The sequence below is a fragment of the Hyperoodon ampullatus genome (genome assembly GCF_949752795.1).
Source record: "Hyperoodon ampullatus genome assembly, chromosome: 4".
Classification (NCBI taxonomy): domain Eukaryota; kingdom Metazoa; phylum Chordata; class Mammalia; order Artiodactyla; family Ziphiidae; genus Hyperoodon; species Hyperoodon ampullatus.
Genome location: NC_136917.1, coordinates 16028883 through 16050125, shown reverse-complemented (window position 1 = coordinate 16050125; position 21243 = coordinate 16028883). Strand labels below are relative to the sequence as shown.

Here is a 21243-nt window from a genome sequence, read left to right as displayed (position 1 = left end):
TCTGTCCTGGGTAGACACACAAAGCAGAGAGCTATGTCAGTGATCCATGGGTCAAACAAATGAGAGACTCACAGGCTTGGCTGTTACCCATGTGCCTGGTACAAAACCCTCACAAGCAGACTATAATAATCACAAGTACCCTCTTTTGAGCCCTCACAGTCTACTCATGAACCATGTTGTGTGACTTACATAGATTATTAATTGCATTTAATTCTTACAACAAGCTACCTGTCATCCTCATCTGTAAGGAGGGGAAACTGAGACTAAGAGGAATTTTAGAACTTCCTACATAGTTAAGTAGAAGAGAAGGGGTTTTAACTGAGGTCTGGCCAGCTCTAGGCTTAGTGTTGTTGTTTGTCATTTTCAAAGTAGAAAATTCCAGAAGAGAAGGAGAAAGAGGTATGTTGTTAAATGCCTACAGACTTTTCAAGGTGATCGTCTCATCTTTGTCCAATTGCGTGAAAACTCAGTGTCCTTTACTCTTAGTTGAAAAAAGCGTACGAGGTAAGATAAGATTAGTTGGCCTTGTTTTAGTCCAGTTATGGCAAAGGTAGTGCTTTAGAGGGTTTTAAGCCTATTGCCAAAAGATAAATTACACCCTGAACATCGAGTGGATGTTTTTGTCCCCCTCCCTGGTTGCCCATACACAGCCTTGGAGTCTCTTGTGTTTTTTCCCATATGCTTTGCAGGGTTGCCAGTTCACAGCACCTTTTGCTTTCTATCCTTCTTGCTCTACCTTGACAGCTCCAGTTCATGTGCTGGCTCCTGTCATCTGTCCATTCCCATATTTGGCTCTGACAAGCAGATGACCTTGCCCTTGCACATTGACCCAACAGAAATTGGCTAATTTTTTTTTTTTTTATTAGTTTCTGCTTTATAACAAAGTGAATCAGTCATACGTATACATCTGTTCCCACATCCCCTCCCTCATGCATCTCCCTCCCTCCCACCCTCCCCATCCCACCCCTCCAGGCGGTCACAAAGCACCGAGCTGATCTCCCTGTGCTCTGCGGCTGCTTCCCACTATCTATCTACCTTACGTTTGGTAGTGTATATATGTCCATAGAAATTGGCTAATTTTTAAGAAAAAAGTAGGGAACCTGGCTTAGTGTGGCCAACCCCTATTATTCAGGAAATGAGAATGTGAGCAATGAAGTCTGAAGAGAATAAGAATTCTTAGTTCTCTGCAAAGGTTCATCTCTCATGGGTACTCTTGCCCTACACACACACATACACACACAGGGGGAGAGAGAAGAGGGGGTAGGGTGGGAGAGAGAGAGTTTAGAGTGCCTCTGAATTGAGAAGGAATTCCTGGAAAACCTGAGGCACAGTCCTAAAAGAAGCGGCCATATTTCCTTTGCTATCTAGAGTCTTAATTGTTATTATCATCATCCTCCTCATTATTATTAATGATGAGATTACTGTTAGGTACTTTGCCACAGTAATTTAATTTAGTCCTCAAATTGTCAAAACTGAGACTCTTAGTCCAAAGTCCGTGCTCTTTTTGCCCTACCATGCCCTCAGATGTCCCTCAACAGAGAGATGGGAGTTGTTATAATAGACTCAAGCAGTCAGAGTTCTGATGTCCTGAACTTGGACTTTTCTCTTTTGCCATCTCAGAGTAATGGCAAACTCTTTCATGTAATATGCCTTTTTCCTTTTTTTAATCACTGGATTAAAGCCTTTGAAGCACTCTCCTTGGAACAGACCACTAGTAAAATGATGGTGTGTTGTATCGCACCTTATAATAAACCACATATTATTCAGGGAAAGTGGGGAGCTTTTTTGTGGTTTGCAAACTTGATATTAACATTGTCCTAACCAGAAAATGCTGAAATTTGCCCACCCACCCAGTTGTGTTTAGGCTTCTAAAAATAATGTTATTCCTTCATACTCAGACATCTGTTTTCACTCTATTGCCAATTTAAATGCTGCTGTATACTCTGTGTATCATGGCTACTTTCCCAGTATTTTGAAAATTTGCACAGGGTAAGGGGATTTTACAAGTTCTCAAAAACATGAAATATTCCTCTACAGTAGCCACACCACATGATGTCTGAGTGAAATGGCAGGTATCTGCATCATTAAAGAGGTGCACCTGTGTATGCCCTGTATTCCTGCTGCTGAAGTTAAGATGATTGTTGAATTGCATTTGCAGGCTGAGCCCCTTCCTGGGAATGGTTGGGGAGGGCTCAGGGCTATCAGCATTGAAGATCAGCCTAGACTGATACAACAGTTCCCGGCAATTTGGTGAGATTTTTTTTGGTCACAGCCTACTCCTTTTGGTCAGTGTTCTCCACAAATGAGAAAGAGCGTCACTGCTACCGTTTGTAGGCACTGTGATAAGCACTGTATGTACGTAATCTCATTTGATCCTTCCAACAGATTTCAGAAAGTATATATTATCTTTTACAGAGGAGGAGACTGCAACTCATACAGTCCAAGTCATTTGCTAAAGCTGCTAATTGACCTAGGTATTCTCTACTACAATGGGCTGCCTTCCATTTTTAAAGGTCTAGTTTTTCTGAAAAAGTCCTGGCTTATATAAAGCAGTTGAGGTCGTCAAATATGGTGGTAGGTAGTATTTTGGGCAGGCACAGTCAGCAGGAAATGTTGCTTTCTTTTGTGGGTGGCCTTGAGAATTGAGAAGAGTAAAGTCTTAGGAATTACACCGGGTTGGTGTGTAACAAAGTAGTCAGCTCCCTGGTCTCATTTAGTGTCCCTTTCCTGGCATTTTGAAACAAACTATACTTGTTTTGGGATTCAGGAACCTAATAATTTTTAAAACAGCCCTAGGGCCTCCCTGGTGGCGCAGTGGTTGAGAGTCCGCCTGCCGATGCAGGGGATACGGGTTCGTGCCCCGGTCTGGGAGGATCCCATATGCCGCGGAGCGGCTGGGCCCGTGAGCCATGGCTGCTGAGCCTGCGCATCCGGAGCCTGTGCTCCGCAACGGGAGAGGCCACAACAGTGAGAGGCCCGCATACCACAAAAAAAAAAAAAAAAAAAAAAAAAAAAACAGCCCTAGATGGGAACTTCCTAAAATGAGCCATCAAAAATGATTTGGTAAGCCTTTTTCTTTTAAAATTCAGAAATATATTTTAGAAAATAGGCTCGTTCTAAGTGTTGAGACGCTAAGCCATTTCCTAACTTCTACTTGACTTAGAATGAAAGCCTGTTATCTAGCAGAGCTTTTGAGAGGTCCTGGCCTCTGACTCTTGTTTGAGGGTTGGAGATAGAGGGTATGGCTTGGCCTTCTATGTTGGGTAGTGTTCTCTGTCCAGACATCTTAGGGGATGGGTGTATCACAGGCTGATTGTGTTGCCTTACCCAGCTTCTCTCTGCTATGTCCTCAGGGCTTTAGGTACAGTAATAGATTATAACCAAGTCTCTTGGTTCTCAAAAACATTTTAGAGTAGTGGGAGAGCATGTAGGAAATTCTTTTTGATATGGGGATTCCCATACGAAAGTTAAAAAAATTTTTTCAAGCTCCCACGTGATAATAAATAAATGTACTTTTTCTATTCATTGAAATATTATACAGAGTAGCAAAGCTGCTTACTGATTCAATAATATTTTTAAGCAATTGTGTATGTTTTAAAACTAAGAGCGACGATATGAATTTTGAAAATAACACCATATATATTGATAAGACAGGTTATGTATTCGTCTTTGTAATACTTTGGGTTTATGTGGAGTCACATTTAGCAGCAACCTTCTGGGCCCCCAGGGTGTAGCCTGAACATTGGTAACCACTGCCAGGAGTCACTGGCCATGAATAAGACTTGTTACCAGTAGGTCTGCCTCCTAAGTCAGCATTTTCCTGGTATGCTTAGCATGCTGACATGGCTCAGTCACTCTCTAAAAATACATTATTTCTCTAAATGATTCCAAGCATTGAGTTCAATTTAAGAAATTCTTTATATGCTGAATCCCTTTTTAAAAAGTTGCTTACAGACGTATCTGTTGTCTACCTTGGTAGCGGTAGCCACAGTGGGGTAAATTTTTGTTTTTGTTTTGTTGTTTGGTTGGTTTTTTGTTTTTGAAATGTGGTTTTATGTCTGACATTTTACAAACTCGGTAGAGATGACGATGCTGGCTAAGAAGCTCTGATTTGGTAGCAGATGGACAGATGAGCTGTTTCTCGCTCATGGCACCTCCATGGCACCTCTTTGCATCCCCTAGATGTTGGAAATATGTGATCCTGGCCTCTCTCAAGGCTATGTATGGGAACTCTTTGAGGGCAGGGCTTATATTTCCAGGCTCCTGTGCTAAGTACTGAGGCCACAAATGAGGAAACAGTTTCCTGTTTAAGTATACATGTATCAGTGTCTCCAATTCTCCATTTCTTTTTCTGTAAAATGAGGACAATAATTTTGGCTTCAGAATTGTGATGATTAAATTAACTGTAAACTATATAAAACACATAGCATAGTGTTATGGAAGCGTGGTACCTGGCATAACATTCGGTAAATTTTAACATTTCAGAGCATACAGAAGCATGTTGCCTTCAAAATAAGAGGAAACATGGTTTGTTAGATGTCAGCAGAACCAGTAATTAAGTGCTTATTGTGAATAAAGATGAGATTTATCTCCTTTCTTCACTAAAGCAACTAATTAAACTTTTAGCTACTCAGATAATTAGCTACTCAGATATGTCTTTTGAACTAGATCCTGAACTCTCAGGTCTAGCCAATTGTAGTCCCTATTGTCCCCTAAATTCAAGGATCAGGAATTTATACTTTGGTTATTCTTAGTGTATCTTTTGATCCTGAAAATCCTTGACATCCACTACCAAAGGTTAGGTCTTCTAGTGCTCTGGGCATGACCCACTTCCTCTTTAAACTTTGCCCACTGGTCTCAGGCTAGGCTATCGCGCTGTTTAAGATCCCTTTAGTCCTGCAGCGCTTACAGTTTTTAATCACTCATTTGGCACTGATATTTTATCTGGAGTTGTTACTGATCTTTTTATGTGTTCACTGCCGCAATAGCTAGGGCTATACTTTCTTTGTAGACACTGCGTATTTTAGTAGAAAAAGCATGGGCTCAGCGTCAGGAAGAACTGGGTGTGATTTCCAACTCATCCAGTTACTAGTTTTGTGGCCTCAGGCAAGTTAAACTCTTGTTTCCTTGTTTGTAAAAGGGAAGTAACGAGAACTTCCTTCCAAGGTTAATGTGTGGATCATTTAACCAAATAAACATATGATTAGAGTATATCCAATTCCAGTTACTGCGTGCCTGTGTATTGCAGTTGCATCCTTTGAAAGCAGTATGCTTCCTGTCAGTCTTTTCATCCCCGTGCCTGGCACAGTCAGTACCTGGAATATACTAACATCTCAGTAAGTGTTGTATGAATGATGAAAGAATGAGAATCCAGGGCTGAAATGTGCCATTCTTATTCTAAAGGAGCTTCAGTCTGGTAGAAGATTAAAAATGGATAATAAAATTCTTTCTATAGTAGTTGGCATGCAGTAGTTGTCAATATCTTTTCTCAATGATCAGGGCAATCAGTGCTCTGGATGGATACACAGATTGTTAGTATATGCTTAATGTTAGTGGTGGTCTTCTGCCAGATATTTTAACTGGCATTAGAGAGTGACCCAATGAGTTACTATTTATTTGTATGTTTTGGGTGCAAATGGCATTCTTTAAACGTATTGAATTCTGTCTAGGCCATTTTTTTCAAACCCAACCCAAACTCATTGGAAATCCTGTGACAGTTGCCAGATGGGCAGGGAACATTTGAGGAAAAATATTGTTGGGCTAATGTCTTACTTGGAAAAGAGTGTGATTCCTATCCACAGACAGTTATGCAAACCAAGATGGAGTATCAGTGGTATGCTGTTTCTGGAACCCCAAAGTCTGAACCCTAATAGAATAGTTGATTCACAAAAACTCATCTGTTGCCTCCTTTTTCCCTTAGACTATAGAATCTAACTGGCGGTGTGGACGACACAACTTGCAGAGGATTCAGTGCCGCTCTGAAAATAGTAAAGGTGTCTACTGTTTACAGTATGATGATGAAAAAATTATCAGTGGCCTTCGAGATAATTCTATTAAGGTGAATGACTGCATTTTGTATGTATTATTTTTAGAATTGTGGTTACATGTTAGACATTAGATTAACAATCTCTCCATTTCCTCCTGATTGGTTTTTATCTGTTCCACTCAATCTTGGCAGCTGTCTGCGTGGTTCTAAAGAACTAGAGCCAGAGCGTTTCCCTCTACTAACACTGGACCCTTGGATTTTCTCGCTTCTTACCCTTCTCTAAGCACATTCACTTTCTGTATTCTATATTTAGGTGCAAGTAGAAAATATCTCAGTATCCACAGGGCTCTTGATTTCTTGGCTAGCTGGTAAAAGTGTTGCTGACTTGCATATAAATGAAAATCATTACCTTTTATGGTTTCTGTGAAAGGCTCAGTTGATAACACAAAAGAATGATAGAGCAATTTATATTGTTTTTATTTACTTTTCAGTAGTAGATAAACTGGATCATTTCTCTGTGTTTAATGTTTAATGGCTCTAATAGATTTTGTTTCACATTGTTTGTAGCTTATTTTCTCATATTTAAGAAAACATTGTGGAATAATTTTACTTCTAGTTATAATTTACATGCACTCTTTTTGGTGTAAAGTTCCGTGAGTTTTGACAAGCACAAAGAATTGTGCAGCCATAACAATTATTATCAAGATCCAGAATAGTTCCATCATCTGTCAGATTCCTTTGTCCTGCTGCCTTGTGTTTACCCATTTTTCCCCTGGGTTCTGACAACCACTGATCTTTTTTTCTGTCCCTATAATTTTGCCTTTTCAAGACTGTCCTGTAAATGGACTCACACAGTATGTATAGCCTTTTGAGTCTGGCTTTTTATGCTTAGCATTGTGCATTAGAGATTCTTCTACATTGTTGCACATGACAATAGTTAGTTCCTTTTTACTGGTGAGTAGCATTCTGTTTTATGGTTACACCAGAGTGTGTTTATCCATTTACCTATTGAAGGACATTTGTGTTTACAGTTTTTCACAATTATGATTAAAGACACTGTAAACATATGCATGCACGTTTTTGCGAGAACTTAAGTTTTCAGTTCACTTGGATAAAAACCGAGGAGTGGGATTGCTAACTCATATGGTAAGTGTACGTTTTACCTGTGAAGAAATGGCTGAGCTGTTTTTTCAAGTGGCTCTACCATTTTACATTCCCATCAACGATGTATGAGAATTCCTTTTGTTCTGCATCCTGGTCAGCCCTTGGTAGTCTCAGGGCTTTTTTTTTTGGATATTAGCCATTTGAATAGGTATGTAGACATATCTCATTTTGGTTTAAAGTTACATTTCTCCAGTGATCAGTGATAATGAGCATCTTTTCACATGCTTATTTGCCATCTGTATATTCATTGGTGAAGTTTCTATTCAGATATTTTGTACAATTTTAAAATGGGTTCTCTGTTTTCATATTATTGGGTTTTGAGAGCTCTTTATGTATTATGGATAAAAGTCCTTTTTCGGATATGTTTTGCAAATATTTTCTTCCATTCTGTGACTTGTCTTTTCACTTTCTCAATGATATCTTAAGTAGAGCAGAAGATTTTAATTTGTCTAGTCTAGTTTACCAGTGTTTTCTTTTATGCTTCATACTTTTGATGTCATATCTAAGAGTTCTTTCACTGAGCTTTTTGAATCTGTAAATTTATGTCTTTCACCAAATTTCAGAAGTTTGGGCCATTATTTATTCAATTTTGTTTCTGCACCAATTTCTTTCTCCTCTCCTTCTGAGACTCTAATTACACAAATATTAGATCTTTTGATATTGTCTTACTTTTTTCCATTCTTTTTTCCCTCTCTTTTCTGGATAATCTCTCTTAGCCTGTCTTCAAATTGACTGAATTTTTCATCTGTATTCTGCTATTTTCCCCCACTGAGTGAATTTTAAGATTTCAGATATTATATTTTATAGTTTCTATTTCTCTACTGAGAACTTCTCTCTTTTCATTCATATCAAGTGTGTTTATCTTTACTTCATGGAGTATAGTTACAACAACTGCTTTGAAGTCTTTGACCATGACAACGTTTGGGTAATCTCTAGCTTGTCATGTGTTGATTGTCTGTTCCCCTGAGAATTGGTCACTTTTCTTGGCTTTTGAATGTCAAGTAATTTTGGATTGTATCTTGTACATTATGGGTATTGTATTGTAAAGTCTATGGATCCTGTTATAATCCTCTGGAGAACATGTGTGAGTGAGTATTTTTTTAAGCAGGTGGTCAACCTAGTTAGGGGGGTTGGTTCTAATCTCTTTTCTGCTTTTTGCCATGCTACTTTGGGTCTATCTTGGGCTTGCACTACTCAGAGTTTAGTCTGAGACTTCAGTAGTAGTTTAAATATCAGGGCGCTTTTTACGGCCTTCGCTGTGCTGGTTTAGTCTGTCCTGTGCATGCACTGCTTAAGGGCAAACCCAAGTCATGTGTTGTGTGGGTTCTCATATACAATTAGGGAAGCCTTTTTCTTTTTTCCAGCTCTTTCCTGTTTTGGATTTCCCTAAGTTTCTACAGCCCACAAGGATCCTTTCTTCATTTTCCTTTGACCAGAAAAATGGGGTTTCTCTTAGAATTTTAGTTACCTGTTCCACTGCTCTGCAGTACATCTCCATGACTGGGCTTGTCCTTTGGATCAAAGCCGTTTGAGAAAAGAGAAAAAGAAAATAGGGTCTTTCGTGCATTCTTTGGTCCCCAAGGATTCCTTTTTCAGCCTTTCTGTCCAGAAAGACTAGTTTCTCAGATTGTAGCCGCCTGTGCTGCTGTTTCACTGTGCAGTTCCTTGATCTGGACCTGCCTTTGGGTCAAGACCACAAAAGAAGGAAATGAGAAAACAGAAAACAGAAAGAATGGTAAACTTACCCCATGTGGATCCTGTCTCCAAACTCTTACCCCTTGCTACAATGTATTCAGTAGAATACTTACTGCTTTCTCCTGGTGCCCTTCCCCTCACAGTGTTCAGAGTCCTCAGCTAGCTGTTTTTGTATTTTGTCTAGAGTTTTTAGTTACAATCAACTGGGAAGATAGGTTGTAGTGGGCTTTCTCCCCTTGGCCTTGTTTTCTATATTGTTTCACTTTGGGTGAGTTAAAAGGTATGTTTGCTTGTGTGCTTTTTGTTTTATAAAATAGTGGCATTTCAATAATTCCAATAACTAGGGCAAAAAAATCACTGAATTGTAGAATATAAAGAAACTGTTTTGTTGGTTTCCTATATGTATTATAGTGTTTCCCAAAAGGTATTCTGTGGATGTGAATCCAAAGGATATTGCTTTGAAGAGTAATTCCCTTCAAAGAAATTTAGAAAACACTGCATGCTGTATCCCTTTCTTAGAAATTTACAGGTTACAGTAACATATAAAGGCTCTGAGAAGACATACAGTAGAGACACCCAGAGTTTTCCAACTTTGAAAACATATTTGACCACAGAACTCTATTTTTATGTAATACTTATTGATAGTCCTAACCTGTGGCCACAAATATGCTCTTGAAAGTGTTATTATTTAATTTTGGCAGTTCTCCTTTAAGGATTAGGTAAGAATGGTTTATAATGACCTTGTCAAAGCATGGGCTGGCCATGGGCTTGCATTTCACTTACACTGGATGTTTCTAAAGAATTCTCTTAATAGAGGCACACCCATGCCTAAATTAGGCCTACACTTGATTTATGAGACACGGAACAATGGAGCAGAAATACGCTTTAGAGAGCTCATCTAGACCAATGGTTGGAAACCTTCTGTACTTCATTCTGCTTCAGTCCTTGATCAGCTCACACTTTCAAAATAGCTGTGGTTCTGCTAGGTCAGAAATTAGAAGCAAGCCTTACTATTATAGAAGGACACTTAACTGTCTGTGTAATATCTTGGCCATTTGTAGTAAACTTTAGGGACACTGCAAATTATGATAGTACTTTTACAAGGGAAGAAATAGTTCCATAGACTCTATTTTTAACAAAACAATCTTTGAAAAAAAATCACTTTCCATCCCCCCATTATTTGGGGACATTATTGAAAACTTGGAAAACACTGGAAAGATCAAAAGAGAGGAGGAAAACGGCATTCAGAGTACAAAGCCAACTATCAACATTTTACTTCCTTTTAATCTTTTTTTTAAATATACATAATGTTTATGTCACTATAGAGATGACTTTTATTCTGATTTTTTTTTTAAAGTAACTATAGTAAAGCAGTGTGTTTTCTCATTAAAAACTCTTCATAATTTACTTTGAAGTTATTCTGAGATGCTGAACATTTTTCATTTTTAAACTTTCGTAAACAAATGTAGTGGGTTAAGGGGTATGCATTTTTAAAGGCTCTTAATAGATACTGTCACATTGTTTTCCAGAGGGTGAGCCAACTCTTTTCACAGAGTTTATTTAAAAATTTTCTTTATAAAGCTGTTAAGTATAATGGGCACAGTAGTTATGGGGGCAAAGTAAACAAAGTAGTATATCTATTCTGGAAGTTATTCAGTATTGCCTCTTCTTCCCCTCTTGTCATTTACCACCTGTTTGATGTTTACTGCTCTTATTTACTGTAACACAGCTTTGTTTTGTTTTATGATTCAGAAAATAAGTTATGACAAAAACATTTATCAGAATGTGATATACTAAATTTCTGTTTGTGTTTGATTTTGTCTCAATAGATTTGGGATAAAACCAGCTTGGAATGTTTGAAAGTGTTAACGGGACACACTGGCTCTGTCCTTTGTCTCCAGTATGATGAACGTGTCATTGTGACTGGCTCTTCTGACTCTACAGTGAGGTGAGTGATTTGATTTCACTGGCCTGAACTTCTATACCTTCCACAAGGAGACAGATTCACCTCCTCTTCTGCGATAAAGTACACACATGCTCTGTATATGTTTTTGTATGCTATATTTCAAAACCATTTTTGGTGTAGGTACATTTGAGCAAAGTAGGCAGGAAAGCTAACTTTTGTTAAGTAGGTCCTATTCCCATTACCATACATTCTAGAGATGGCAACATGCCTTCCTGTAAAAGCACAGTACCTAACAGTATCAGGGTAGCTTTCTCCTGGGAGACCACGCTCTAGAGGAGAGAGGAAGGAAGCAGGTGTTCTAGGAGTGTGGTGGACAGTAAGCTACAAGTACCAAAAGAATCAGAAGCAGAGATTTGCAGCACTTTTTGAGGGACACAAATAATGTGCCCGATATTTTGTATAATGTTATTCTATTGAATTCTCACATCAGCCTTTCTAAGGTAAGTAGTATCTTCTTTTTTATAGATGTAGTATTGGGAAATGGATGCCAGAGAGGCAAATAATTTACTCAGTCACATAGTTAGTTAATTTTGAGCCTTGAATTTATAGCACTCAAGACTATCTTGATATCATGTAGCTTTTCCAGTAATGGAGACACTAGTTTTCAGATGCCACCCCGGGGCAGAATGATGAAGATGGAAGTGGCAGTGTTCTACAGTAGAAGGGGAGCAGTGACTGCTGGTTGGGAATTGAGAGTAGAAAGGAAACATTATTGGGATCTACTTCTAAACCACTGGGACAAGGATGTTTTTCCATACCAGATGGCTTTGGATTTTGCTGTAGTGATGCGTTCACCAGAGCCTAGAGATAATACAGTAAAGCCTCAGCTGGACTGCTGGTAGCCTGAGGAAGGCATGTCATGGGGAGGGAAGGAAATGCCTCTTCTAGGGTGAGTCGATTTGAAGAGGATTGCTTTACAGGCACACCTAAGAGATTGAAATAGTCACCGGCATGCCTAGTATCCTTTCCCTGACTCAGTGCTTCCAGGCTGCTGCTTCCACCATAGGTCATGTCTCAGTCTTAGAAGCCTGAGTCTCTCTTCGTCTGCTCTGCACGAACTTGTCCCCTTAGGAGATTGGGGTTACAGAAAAGCTATGACGTGAAAGGGCTGCCCCTAAGAAGCCTGTATCTCAAGGGTGAAGCAATTGGAGACACGCGCTTTGTCCATAAAGCGGTTGGGTAGATAGAGGGGTGTGGTGACTGATGAGACACCGTGACTTACAGTCTCCAGTTTGCAGTGGATAAATAATAGACTCGAAAGCTTGTCAGAGGTAAAAAACAACCTTAAGCTTGGAACCCAGCCACCAAGCCATCTTCTCTCTGTCATCTCAAACTCACTGCAAAGCCCACTTCCTTGCATCATTTTTTGCCATCAGCACAAGCCTGCACACACCATCCCTGAATACCTGGGCAGGAGTCAGAATTGGCCTGCTTTTTTTTTTTTTTTTTTTTTTTTTGGCGGTACGCGGGCCTCTCACTGTTGTGGCCTCTCCCGTTGCAGAGCACAGGCTCCGGATGCACAGGCTCAGCGGCCATGGCTCACGGGCCCAGCCGCTCCGCGGCATGTGGGATCTTCCCAGACCGGGGCACAAACCCGTGTCCCCTGCATCGGCAGGCAGACTGTGAACCACTACGCCACCAGGGAAGCCCTGGCCTTCTTTTTTGAAACCATCTTACCATTTCTTCACAAATAGAGAAATTGCTTCTGGGGGCTCCTTTTAAGCATGGTGTCAGGTCCCAGTCACCAGATACACGTGAAGTCCACACCTCCCCAGCCTACTACTAAAAATGGGCCCAGAGCACAGACACAGGAATCTTTTCCTGGTTGTCTCAATAATTAAGCATTGTGCTTTTCTGTTCTCTAGAGTCTGGGATGTGAACACGGGCGAAGTTCTGAACACGTTGATCCACCACAACGAGGCTGTACTGCACTTACGCTTCAGCAATGGACTGATGGTGACCTGTTCCAAGGACCGCTCCATCGCAGTGTGGGACATGGCTTCTGCCACTGATATCACTTTACGCCGTGTCCTGGTTGGCCACCGTGCTGCTGTCAATGTAGTAGACTTTGACGATAAGTACATAGTGTCTGCCTCTGGGGACAGGACCATCAAAGTAAGTGTGTCTGCAGTCATAACTCTGCTTGTTCCCATCCCTTTTAGAACATAGAGAAAGCAGAGGTGGCTTATACCAACCTCGCATCTGGCAAGATCTTTATTCTCCTCTACTTGTGCTTATGAGACCTCAAGGCATGCTCATTCTTTATGCTTCTCAAGTCATAGGCAAGGTTGTAGAAAAGGGTCATGGGGTCCGGACCGAGAGCAGTCCTCTATTTCATGAAAGGACATTGTTGATAACCTTTTTAAAGGGAAGAGAACTAACCTATGGGACATCTACCATGTGCCAGAAGCTTCCCGTTACTGCCTCACTCCACCCTCCCAGCACTCTGCTGAGCCACATTTTACAGATGTGGCACAGAGGACTGTGCTGGAGACCACATTAGCTAGTTAGTGGCAGAGTTGAGATTTGATTTATTCACCTAATCTTGAGAGCCTGCCATGCCATAGACCCTGGGCTGGATGCTAGAGATATGATGAACAGGACATGTCCCTGCCTCCAAGGAGCTCAACGTGTGGTGTGAGGCAGACGTGTGACAAGCACTTGTAGTCTAGGGTGATCCATCGGGTATGGTAAATGCAGTGCTTGTTCCAATGTACATGTTAACTTATTAAAATTTTATCTTTCCTTTTATTTTTGTAACAGCCTTATTGAGATATAATTCACATACCATAAGATTCATCATTTTAAAGCATACCATTCAGTGGCTTCGTATATTCACAGTGTTGTATGGTCATCACTAGTTTCAGAACATCTTCATCACCCTCTGAAAAAACCTCATACCTATTAGCAGTCAACCCCTATTCTCTCCCCCCAGTCCCTGGCAATCACTAATCTACTTTCTATGGATTTGCCTATTTGAGACTTTTCAGATAAATGTTATCATATATATGTGGCCTTTCGTGTCTGGCTTCTTTCACTTAGTGTAGTGTTTTCAAGGGTCATCCATGTACTTTGTAGCATGAATCAGTACTTCATTCCTTCTGATGACTAGAAAAATTCTGTGTGTGGATGCACCACATTTTGTTTATCCGTTCGTCAGTTCATGGACATTTTGATTGTTCGCACATTCTATCTGTTATATATAATGCTGCTATAAATATTTGTGTACAAATTTTTGCGTGTACATATACTTTTAATTCTCTTGGGACGGAACTCTGTGTTGAGCATCTTGAGGAACTGCCAAACTGTTTTCCAAAATGGCTTCACCATTTAACAATCTCACCAGCAGTGTATGGGCTCAGAAACCTTCCTTTTATGACCCGTACTGGCCAGCATGCTAGTATCTAGCCCCACAGATCACAGACTAGACAGCATCAGACTTTTAGATTGGATAGAGTCTGGAAGCTGAAAAACTAGGATTTTTGGCACCTCACTCACCACTCAGTCACACCAATTTGTACATGTCCAGTGCCTGGAAGTCAAGAGGGTTTGGGCCTTTGTACAAAACAGATGTTGCATAATATCAGCCCAGATATTTCTCCATATCCTTGCCAACCCTTGTTAGTGTGTGTGTATGTGTGTGTGTGTGTCTGTCTGTCTGTCTGTCTGTCTGTCTGTCTTTTTTATTATAGCTATCCTGGTAGGTATTTAGTGGTATCTCTGCAGTTTTGCTTTCGATTTCCCTAATGACCAATGATGTTGAGCATCTGTTCATGTGCTTATTGGCCATTTTTATAACTTCTTTGGAGAGACATCTACTTAAATCTTTTGCTCTTTTCAAAACTTAGATTATTTGTCTCTTTATTATTTAGTTGCAAAAGTTCTTTACGTATTCTGGTTACAAGTCCCTTATCAGATAAATGATTTGCAAATATTTTCTTCCTGTGGGTTGTCTTTTCTCTTTCTTGATGGTGTCCTTTGAAAGACAAATAGTTTTAACTTTGTTGAAGTCCAGTTCATCAATTTTGTTTGTTACTTGTGCTTTTATTATCATATCTAAGACACAGTTGCCTAATACAAGGTCACAAAGATTTACTCTTATGTTTTCTTCTGAGAGTTACAGTTTCAGCTCCTACATTTAGATCATTGATCCATGTTGAATTAAATTTTTGTATACAGTGTGACACAGGGATCCAACTTCGTCCTTTTGCCTCTGGATATCTGGTTGTCCCGTTCAACTACAAATGCAGCTAATAAAATAATTCAGGGAACATTGGTTGCTTTGTGTCTCCTTATTTGTCTGGTATTAAGTGTGTCTATGGACATCTAAGTCTTGCAGACAGCTTCACAAAAGAGGGGTTATTTATTCCACATACATAATATTAGGAGTGATGTGTCAAACAAATGGAGCTATTCGAGAAACTGTGCTGGAAAAGAAGAGGATGCAAAAGGCGAAGCCCTTTCACGTCAGTTACATTGGATTTGACGTGTCACCTGGCCTAAAAACATAAAATCTGGCTCAGACCCTTCCCTCTAGGCAAATGAATGTCTGAACCATCCAGGAGATGTTCTCTTTTGTGAAGATCTCAAGGTTTGGAGACTTCTTAATTTCCCTCTGTATTTCATTCCAGTTTTATCACTCAGCAGCTAAGGAAATGTTATGCCGTCCAATCTGTTCCCCAACCTCCCCAGCGTATTTCATAATCAAGTATTGTGGTCATTCTTAGAAGTTCTGATTTTGTTTTTTAAAGGCATATTGTGCAAGGGCTTTTCTGCCTTTATTCTTAAATGTATTGCTAATTTGTTGTACAGGTCTGGAGCACGAGCACCTGTGAATTTGTTCGTACTCTGAATGGGCACAAGCGAGGCATTGCCTGTCTCCAGTACAGGGATCGGCTGGTTGTTAGTGGATCATCGGATAATACCATAAGGTGGGTAGAAGTTGGTGTGCTGACAGAGTGGGCTCATTTTTGCCATAGTGTTGACTCCAGTCCTGATGCTCAAAAGACTCAGTTTTGGGGGCTGCTTCAGATAAGAAAACTTTAGGTAACTTTTATTTATCTCTCTGGTTCCGCATACTAAAGTGGGTAAATTGTGTATGCCCTGGGTATTCTTCCAAGATTCCCCCAGTACACAAGGTTTTATAACCTCAACTCCACCCAAGATCACTTAATACCCTAGTGCCTCAGAACAGAGGATGCTCCAGCCTTATGCTCTCCTTTCCCTTACCAGTGAGCTCCTGCCTCTCTCCCTAACAGAGGGCAGTGTACTTTATTTCTCTCTCCCAACATTGTCATCAATTCCTGTTTGGTCATTTATCTTATCTCCCTTTTTTCTTCCCAACACTCATTGTCCTTGCTTTCTAATAAATATGAATATCTTTAAACACTTTTTGTCTTATTAAGAACTTCCCTTAAATAGCTATTTAATTACCCCAAGTCTTTTTTCCAACTGTCCCAACATATTCTAGTAGCTTTTTTATAATCAAATTGCCTGTTTGGGCAAAATAAGGATTGGGTTCAAGATTATTTTTTTAGAAAAAGAAAGAAAGAAAGCAAACACAATGTAGCTTTAACTGCCAAAAGTTTTCTTTATCATTTTAAGTTTTAAGGTATCATAAAAGTCAGTTGAGAACTTGAATCTTGGTTCTGTTGCATTCTTTATGCTTGGTATTACTTAATATTTCAGCAATGAACAATTCTTAACTTCCTCATTGGAATCTCTGAGCTTCTACAAAATAATAATGTGTACTGCTGAATAGTTTATGGAAGAGAACCACTTTGGAGTTATAGTGGCAGTGCTCTCTTCACAGTAGATTAGAGAAGCTATCATCACTGACACTGATGAGAACATTTGCTGAGGGTAGAATATTCATTGGATGTATGATAGGTACTAGCGGGGAGGCTAAGAAAATGTCATTATAGAATTAATTTGCTAACTTTGTTTTGTACATGTTAGTTTGCTGTGGTTTCTTTTTGCAAATGTAGTTAAATCAGTGATAATAAAAAAAAAATCTCTATTTCCAGAATTGTTACATAAATCATATACAGAGAAAAAGGCTGGATGGTAGTCACTGGGTTTATATTTCTAAGACACTGTATATGCCTAATGAGAGGCTCCCACTCTGACCTTGTAAACCTAGACAGCCCTAGGATGCAGTCTGTATCTAGGAAGGGGAATCCCTAAGCCTCATCAAGAGAGGGAGACCATTGTGCTGGTCCACCGGTTCTAACCTTGGTGGTGGAAGCCTAACCCCCTGGGTTGTATTTATTATCTTCCCCACACCTACATCCTTTTTCTTCTTTACGGCCTGCAATCCCTGTCTCCCCCCAAAAATTCTTCCTAGACCATTTGGCTACTTGTTTTCATCAACTCAGACATCAAGAGCATGCCTACAAACTAAATGTAATTGAAATTTCTTTGTTGGTATTATTTAAATAATAACAACATGCATGTGATTTTTAAAAGTTTCAAACTATGTAAAAGGAAATAAAATGAAAAGTAAGCCTTTCTCCCAAGTTAGTTCTTAAAAAACACATGAATGGTACAAAGGTACACACAGATCTTCGCATGTGTATAATGTGGACTGGGAGTGAGATAGAAATAAAGATTCCCAGGGTAGAGAAGATCACGTATGGATAGTTTGAATCATGCGTAGGAACTTGATTCACAGAAATCTGTTTTTCATTCAAGGCTGTGGGATATTGAATGTGGCGCCTGTTTAAGAGTCCTAGAGGGACATGAAGAATTGGTCCGATGCATCCGGTTTGATAACAAGAGGATTGTCAGTGGGGCCTATGATGGGTACGTGTTTCAAATTTTCAAATGCACAGCCATAACTATATGAAGAGGAAAAATAAGTACTGCATATTAAGCAGCTGTGTATATGCTAGGTCCCATGCTAGGTATTTCTTATGTAATGGTGGATGGCAGGTATTATTATACCACTTGATCAAGTGGGGACACTCAGACCGAGAAGGATGAATTAATAAGCTTATGCTTTTAACCATTATTGTAAACTCAGGGAGTAGCTTAGGCTTTGCAGGAATTCAGTTCCTTGTCCCAGCACTAAATTGAACCAGGCTTTTTTTTTTTTTTTGGTGAGTTCAATGATAAATTTCTTTTCCCCTTTTGGTGAATTGAACACATCCTCTTTAAAAAGCCTCATGACTTTTAAAATGAACAAATGGCAACCGTAAATCTTTCAAGATGACCTTATATATACTTCACAGATGGGTTAGTTGGTCTGTTCATACTCCTATTATTAACTTTCAGCATTTGCTTAGTTTGGAGAAAGGTATCCTTGGAATTTCACAGAGAGCCCTAGCTTCTGTCAGCGGCACCTACTCAGCCCTAGAGAGCCCCCTGATTAATGAATTTGGTGACATAGATTATCAAGTCAGGAATTGAATTTAGATACTGTGAAGTTGTTTTCTTGTCTCCCTTCAAATAATATTTCTTCACAATTTCAGCAATTCTGAGAATGTGTACATCCTTATTTTTTCCAAATCAAGTGTAATTGGTTTAAATACCTTGTCAAAACATCAGCAAGTTCCCCATTAGCTTTTAAAATAGGCAGGTCGAATGCACTCCTTTCTGTCGAGGAAATGCTTGACAATATATAAAATGTTGACTTTTCCACTAATTGTGATTTCATTTTCCTTTCTAGGAAAATCAAAGTTTGGGACTTGCAGGCTGCTCTCGACCCCCGAGCCCCAGCAAGCACGTTGTGTCTGCGCACATTGGTGGTATGTGATCTGTTGAAAGGGAAGTGCTTCCCTGTGCTGGCGGTTGGCCACCTGCAGATAGACCTCCCTGAGCCTATCACTGGAAAGCTTCTGTACCTCACAGCGTGCCTTCGAGAAATGCGCTGTTCTGTTAATTTTGTTTATTAGTCAAAATCAGAGAATATTTGACATTCATATTTCTGTGAGCTCTTTTATAAGGAGTATTAACACAACTTAAAATATGAAAGCAGGCTTCCTCATTTGTAGGTGGACTGGTTTCCTCCTAGAACATAAAGTATTTCCTGTCTGCAAGTTTGGGAGATTTCCTAATATGGGTATCTGTGGTTGTGTTGTGTTTTATAACTCAGTACATTTTTGTACTATGATGGTGGACTTTCCCCTCAATCTGTATTCTACGGATTATTGTTTGGTATATAGGAATACTTTATTTTTATATATTAATCTTGTTTTAGCAACTTCACCAAGCTCATCATTTCTAACAGTCTGTTTACTTTTGTTGTATTTTTGAGGAGACAGTTGTTTGAAAATATTGAGAGAGTTTTCTTATTTTCAGTAGTTTTACCTTCTATTTCTATTTTTTCTCCTTTCATTGACTAGAACATGCAGAACTTGAGTCAGGGCCATTCTTGTTTTCTTCTTGATTTTAATAGGAAGACTTCTGGTATTTCACCATTAATTTTGATGTTAGCTGTGGTTTGAGATAGATATGCTTGGTGGTGTTAAAAACACTATTCTTCTGGTCCTAGTTTTTACAATGTATCAAGAATGGATATTAAATATTGTTGCTTACCTTCCTAAGACCCTTTGTAAGATGATCACGTAGTTTTTCTTCTTTGACATATTAATGGGCCAGGATCTAGGATACAAAGTTAAATTAAAGAAAAAGCCTAGAAGGGAAGGCAGAATCTGTATTCCTAGGGTGAAGGACAAAGCTCAATAAAGCTCTGGAAACTTATTTAGGAAGCCTGGATAAGGAGCTGTATTTTCAGCCTGTGCCAACTCCCTGGTAGTGAGATAGGAGGGATTGTAAAGATTTCGTTTTAGGCATCAAGCTATTATGTTTCACAGGAACATTCTGGACGTGTGTTTCGGCTACAGTTCGATGAATTTCAGATCATCAGCAGCTCCCATGATGACACAATTTTGATTTGGGATTTCTTAAATGTGCCTCCCAGTGCCCAGAATGAGACCCGTTCTCCCTCCAGAACATACACTTACATCTCCAGATAACAGTCTGCACTTTACCTGTTTCAGGTGAGTACTTACCCCACTTTTAATTTTGCTGATTGAATTCACCTTCCCTTTGGGGAAATTTTATGATTTGGGTTCCTTTCTCAGTAATAGGAACATTAGATGCATCAACTTTGCACAGTTCTAGCATAAGGCTACATCTTTATGGTCACATCAAAATAAGATATAAATCGGAATCCTGCTTATTGTGGGTTTTCATATTGGTAGACACCATGGTTCCTGTTTTTTAACACTTTTCCCAGGTCATACCAATTTAGTACCAGTAAAGTCCTCCAGATTCTGTTTTGCGGTGCAAGGATCTCCTTTTTCTCTTTCTTTCCTGTCTTTCAGTTCTGTCTTTTATTTTTAAAAAAAATCACCATCAGGCAAACACTTAAAACTACCTCCCCTCCCCGCCCCCCCCATTACAATCCACCCACCACCACCATTCCCTAGGGTAGGAATCAAAGAAGGGTGTTTGTTGAGAGAGCCCCTAAAACTCGTTCTTCATCCATTAGACACAACAGGTACCCTGGAAGCCAAGTCCTTTGCTCCGGTTACAGGAAGACTTAGGGCCATAATAACATTGATGATGGCATGTTTTGATTACTAAGGGTGTCCAGCTAGAGGATGAGAAGCCTTACTTGGCAGTGTCCTTGGAACTGATGACCGTGTTCATCTGGAGCAGTATTCCCAACTCCTGAGAATTTTGCGAGGGGCCTGTGAATTCTGTGCACGTTAAACTTTGTCGATTGAATAAATAATGTTTGTGCATATTTGTACTATCATGTATATATGTATGTAAAGACTGTGTTAATAAAATTCATATTTATGTAAAAACGTTACTTAATGCTTAGTAGCTTTTTGTCATTGTATATTTTCCTGTTCATTGAATATTAAAAATGTAAAGAAAGTCCGTGTGTAGAATCGTGAAATTTTTTGGGTGAAAAGATAGGGAATCCCTGGTTTCTAGATCACTAAGTTGACATCTTTTCAGATACTCCTTATTTCTGCCCCAGGAAGTTTATCTTATTCAGGGTCGGCAGACTACAGCTGGAGGCCAAATTTGACCCACTGCCTAATTTTTTTTAACCTTATCATAGCAATCTAAGAAAGTTTTTTACACTTTTAAATACTTTGAAACAATTAAAAGAAGAATATTATTTTAGAACATGTGAAAATTATATAAAATTCAAATTCCAGTGCCCATAAATAGTTTTATTGGAACACAGCCACAGCTCATCTGTTTATGTATGGTCTGTGGCTGTTTTCGTGCTTCAGTGGCAGAGCTGAGTAGTTGCAAAAGAGACTGTGTGGCCTAAAATATGTACAGTCTGGCCCTTTAAGAAGAAGCATGAGGACCTCTGGTCTTGCCCCTGTTCCATCTATTAGTGATAAACCAAGGATCTGTATTAGGAATGGCAAATGCATTGTTTCTTCATGCCAACTCAGTT

General features: G+C 39.4%; 1 protein-coding gene across 1 annotated transcript in view; it reads left to right on the top strand.

Annotated features, from left to right (window-relative positions):
• Positions 1-20683, top strand: part of FBXW11 (F-box and WD repeat domain containing 11) — a gene marked incomplete at its 5' end in the record, with an annotated part of 123402 nt that extends 102719 nt beyond the window's left edge. Inside the window, 8 exons of the mRNA XM_079703901.1 lie at positions 5921-6058; positions 10675-10793; positions 12677-12926; positions 15624-15742; positions 17505-17615; positions 18481-18559; positions 19628-19813; positions 20308-20683. Coding sequence (XP_079560027.1) covers positions 5921-6058; positions 10675-10793; positions 12677-12926; positions 15624-15742; positions 17505-17615; positions 18481-18559; positions 19628-19789 — 978 coding nt within the window. The 3' untranslated portion in view covers positions 19790-19813; positions 20308-20683. The remainder of the gene's footprint in view (positions 1-5920; positions 6059-10674; positions 10794-12676; positions 12927-15623; positions 15743-17504; positions 17616-18480; positions 18560-19627; positions 19814-20307) is intronic.
• Between the last annotated feature and the right edge of the window lie 560 nt (positions 20684-21243).